This window comes from Elephas maximus, chromosome 2 (assembly GCF_024166365.1).
Source record: "Elephas maximus indicus isolate mEleMax1 chromosome 2, mEleMax1 primary haplotype, whole genome shotgun sequence".
NCBI classification, from domain to species: Eukaryota; Metazoa; Chordata; class Mammalia; order Proboscidea; family Elephantidae; genus Elephas; species Elephas maximus.
This window is the reverse complement of record NC_064820.1, coordinates 205,046,527-205,051,709: the sequence shown is the minus strand read 5'-3', so window position 1 is coordinate 205,051,709 and position 5,183 is coordinate 205,046,527. Positions and strand designations below refer to the sequence as shown.

Genomic DNA, 5,183 nt, shown 5'->3' with positions numbered 1-5,183 from the left:
TTGATATGTGAATTATTTACATATCCACTTTCCTGTAGACGAATATATAGATGTTCCCCCTGTATTTCATGGTTCATAATACTGTTGCATTTTTGTTTTTTTAATGTGCTGCAACATGCATCCTTGTATAATCTCCCAGGGCATACTACTTGAAGTGAAGGTGCTAAGTAGAAGTAGAATTTTTTGAGATATTACCAAACTCTTCCCCAAAATTCTTGCGTTAATTTGCTCTCTCACGTTCATTTTCCCTTCTTCATTTATTTATTCATTCAACAGATATGAATGAGTTTGTACTGTGTCAGGAAAAGAGCTAATGCTAGAGAATAATAGAGAACAAAATAGACACATGTTTTGCCTTCCTAGTGCAGGAAAATAAACCAATAAAGAGTAAATACGAATATATATATAAATATATATATACATACGTATATAGTATGTTAGATGATATATGTTATGGTAATAAAATAAAGCAACAGAGGCAGGTAAATAATATGGTTCTGCAATATTAAATGCAATGGCGGATCAGTCAGAATGGATCAGGTTATGCTGCTGCACAAAAATAAATAGCCCAGTGTTTATTTCTTGACCACCTTGTGTATCTGGCAGGGGGTACAAGAGCTCTGCTCACCCAAATCTCTTTAGGATCAAGAATAATGAAGCGCTTTGTTGCCTATTTTGTCATTTATGTTCCCAAATTTGTTTGTATTTATTATTATAAATGAACTAAATAAAACTGTTAATTGATGTATAACATATATACAGACTTTATGAATTTGGGATCCATTATGATGAACTTAGATACACAATTAGAAAACAATCTTACAGTAGCTATGTTTTCCATGTGAATGTAAAGTGGGCTTGTAAATCTTCTAGTTGGCATGAAGAAGGGACTTGAATTGCAGTTATAACCTCCCCTCAGTAGTTAATATTGTTGATAACACTATAAAGCACCTAAAGCTCCCATTGGATGACATAGGGTGGCACAGACAAATAGGGTCCAAATATAAAATACATTTGAGGAGAGGAGGGCTCTAAATTGACTGTGAATTCAAGTTCTGATTAAAGTATTTATGTTCTACTTGATTCTGGCTTTCTGAAATTCAGATGTATTTTTACAAAGAATGAAAGTTTTCTTAATAAGTATCAAATATGAAAATATGCTTTACAAACTGGAAAAAATGAAACTGCTTGAAAATGTATAATTTCCTCATGACAAAGATGGGGTTTGTGTTTTGATAACTGTACCACCTGATTGACAGTCATATTTGATTCCCATATGTATGTACCTTGAGTGGAAATTTACTATGTGACTGAGAAGAAAAAAATGGAAAAACAACAGCAACAAAAATGGTGGATTAGGAGAGGATTTTTAAAAAAGTAAGAGCTCCAGGGAAGAGTGTAGGGAATATGTACAACAAGAAAGATTGAAAATTTCTTCTTAGTTAACCAATGCTGTTTATGCTTGCTCTATAGTTTTCCACAGTTGTATTCAAAAGAATGTAATAAGGGGAACTTACCTCAATTCCCTAACATGAAGAAACAAATGATCTAAGCTTTGCTAACGTGTCACATGAATTAAAACCATGTCATCTTTGCCTTAATATGGTGAAAGCAGTTGATGGCTTCAATGTGTAGTTTGATAAAGCATATTCTAGATAGAACATTAAGGGTGTAGCTGGAAACCATTTGCTATTGAGATTACGAGTGTGATTTTTAGCTCCAATCAACCATCTCCCAGGAAAGGCTGACAAGTTACACTGAAGGGGACAGAAAAAGGAAAAACTGAAGGAAAACTGTTCAATTCCTGAAATTCTACAGGCAGGAAATAGGCCGATAGAGCTACTTTAACATGAATATGTTTTACACTTCTAGAAAAGGATGACCCCGAGAATGGTTCAAAGGCCATCGGGATCACCCTGCTGGCATTTGTTCAGGATGTAGGACTGTTGCTTTCTCAATTGTGGGGGAAAAGCCACTGTCCAGGGCAAAGGTGGCAAGGTTTTTTTCCAAGGTCAAGAGGGCAGAATCAACACCCACATGAGCCCAGAGGGAGGAGTCCCTGCCCAAATGGACAAAAAGTGTCAGACCACCTCCCAAACAGGTCCAAAAGACCAAGGATTGTTTTCAATTGTTGAAATCTAGTGGGATTTTCCCAGACTTGCTAGGAACCATAACTTTTTTTTTTTTGGGGGGGGGGTTCTACTTTATACCTTTTGGAATAGGAAAAACAGTTCCACATTGTATTTTGAAAGAAGTCAATTTTTTTTTTTTATTTATGTTTCAGAAGCAGAGAGATGCAGTGCAGTTTTGCCCCAGGATAGAATAGATCCAGAGTATTACCCAGACCTGATTTAGGTGATTTAGAAGATGAGATTGTGGACTTATAATTATTGCTGGAGTGGGTTAAAATTTTTGGAGGTGCTGGAATGATGTAAATGTATTTTCCTTTTGGGATAGACATGGATTTTGAGTAGACCAGAAGGTAAATTGTTATGGATTGAACGTTTCCCCCCAAATGATATGCTGTAATTCTAACACCTGGTACCTGGGAAAACGAACATTTTGATACACTGTATTTGAAGATTTTACCAGTTAAATTAACAGGAAGTCATAAGACATTAAGGTTGTCCTAATTTAATTAGAGTGATATTTTAATAAAAGAGAAGAGATACCTAGAGACAGAGAGAGGAAGAACAGCCATGTGAAAATCAATCTATAAGCAAAGGAATGTGGATCTACCAAAACCTAGAAGGGAGATCTTGTCCTAGAGACTTCAAAGAGAGCATAACCAGCAAATCATGTTGATTTAGCCTCATGAATTCTGAGTCAAAAAAATTCTCTTCTAATTTGTTCCATAATATGCATTATTTTTGTTACAGCAGTCCTTAAGAAAACTAATACAAAAGGAAAAATAAGTAACTGCATAGCTCATTTTCAAAATAATACTTGCTCTTTAGGACATATGCAGCTTTTATTTCTGTGATATTTTGAAAGAATTTGTATTTTATTGTGACAAATTAACCTCATGGCTCTTAAAAATAATTTTACTACATGGCTATTAATAAATGAAATACATGAGATTCACACTGGGATTATGAAGGGGGCCAGCCAGAATACTAATGCTCTCTTGCCCTGCTCCTTGCAGCCCTAACCTATTCTCTCCAAGGGATAGGGCTCTCCCTCTCCCGCTAATGCCTGGATGTTGCTGCTCATTGAACTCAATCAAGTCAGGAACAGTGGGATGATACTGAAATGTGTTAGTGACAGTAATGCAGTTAATGGAGACACATCATGGATAGAAGATGTTTAAGGAGATTTCATTGGATTTCCAAGTTTCCAGAGAACTTCAGCCATGATGGTAGTACCATTAGCAATATTAATATTAACACGTTGATGCTTCAGCTATTACTTCCATTACTTAGTGCTTGTGATGATCCATTGGGCCCAAAAGGGAAGTGGGAGCTTTAGTAAATTGTCCGATTTAACAGTCACATTGTGTTACGGACTCAATATGCAATGCTTTATTTAGGCTTTTTAACCAACTTATGAGGTGAGCCTTATTAATACTCAATTATGGAGAAATAAATACCATTTAAAGAGTTTAAACTCATCATCTCTTTGTATAGTTCGTAAGAGATACACCTTCCAAGTCTGTTTAATGCTTGACCCTAGACTTCTGCCTCAGACTGTTCTCTCTAAGACTTGATGTTATGATTCCATGAAAGCTCTATCCCACTATTGGAAAACTAGCTCAAAACACATCTTACTTGAAAAAGGTTAGGAAAACAGTGTGTGTATATATATATATATGAAAGATTTAAAAAACAATGTTACTTATTTTTCTCTCCCAGGTGAAAACTGTAAGCTGAACCATGTACTCAGGGAATCAAACTTCAGAGAATCAAACATCAAGCAGCTATTTCATCCTCATGGGGCTCTTTGATCAAACTAAATATGCAGCCTTCCTCTATACCTTGATCTTTGTCCTTTTCTTGATGGCCCTAACTGGGAATGCCCTTCTAATCCTCCTAATCCATAGGGAGCCCTGCCTTCACACTCCCATGTACTTCTTCATCAGCCAGCTCTCCCTCATAGACCTCATGTACATATGTGCGACAGTCCCCAAGATGCTCATGGACCAGGTTACTGGAGATAACACAATTTCCCACTTAGGTTGTGGGGTCCAGATGTTCTCCTATCTCACCCTCGCTGGAGCTGAGGTTTTCCTCCTAAGTGCCATGGCCTATGACCGATATGCTGCCATTTGCAGGCCTCTCCATTACCCGCTGCTCATGAACCAGAAAGTCTGCCATCTCTTCATGTCTGGATGCTGGTTCCTGGGAATGTTTGACGGTTTGTTGCTCACCGTAATGACCATGAGCTTACCTTTTTGTCAGTTCAGAAAAATCATGAGCTTTTTCTGTGAGGCCCCTGCCCTGCTGAAGCTCTCCTGCTCCAACACACCCCTTTACGAGATGTTCATGTACCTGTGCTGTATCCTCATGCTCCTTGCCCCCATCATTATTGTATCTGGCTCATATGTTCTCATCCTGCGCCTCATCCACAGCATAAATTCAGCAGAGGGCCGCAGAAAGGCCTTTGCCACCTGCTCCTCCCACATGGTGGTAGTGCTGCTCTTTTTTGGTGCTGGCATATACACCAATATGCTCCCCAGATCCTACCACACAGGTGAGCAGGACATGACGGTGTCTGCTTTTTACACCATCATCACCCCTGTGTTGAACCCCCTCATTTATAGCCTCCGAAACAAAGATGTCACGGGGGCCCTGAGGAACTTGATGCTATCAGGGATGAGACCGAGGAAGTTTTAATGTGAACACCTAGGAATGACCATCTCCCATTTCCCCATCATTTTCTCACTTCCCAACCTGTCCTCTCATTCTTACCTCTGCTTCCTGAGCCCCAACATAAAGTCCTATAAGATACTCCCTCCTTCTCATTCATGAGGTACTTCTTTTATACACTGCTTACTCATTCTTAGTAATTTATATATGTATTTAAGTTCCATAAAGTCCATTGTTTGTGACACAATAGCTGATATAAGGAAAACCATAGGAAGTGCCTTGTATCTTATCACCTACCCCAACTTTATTTACCATTTTAGCATAAGATTTGGGAAGCTAGTGCCTTCATCCTAAAAGTGAGTCACTGTAAAGAGTAAT

At 38.1% G+C, this 5,183-nt stretch overlaps 1 protein-coding gene across 1 annotated transcript; it reads left to right on the top strand.

Moving 5' to 3' along the window:
* The first annotated feature begins 3,872 nt into the window (after positions 1–3,872).
* LOC126067689 (olfactory receptor 2T3-like) lies at positions 3,873–4,832 on the top strand. The gene has a single exon (XM_049869810.1). It carries the CDS (start codon positions 3,873–3,875, stop codon positions 4,830–4,832), a length of 960 nt encoding a protein of 319 aa, XP_049725767.1.
* Positions 4,833–5,183: the final 351 nt, after the last annotated feature.

What these genes read in the sequence shown, in the direction of transcription:
- LOC126067689 (XM_049869810.1), top strand. Translation starts at nt 3,873, where the DNA reads ATGTACTCAGGGAATCAAACTTCAGAGAATCAAACATCAAGCAGCTAT.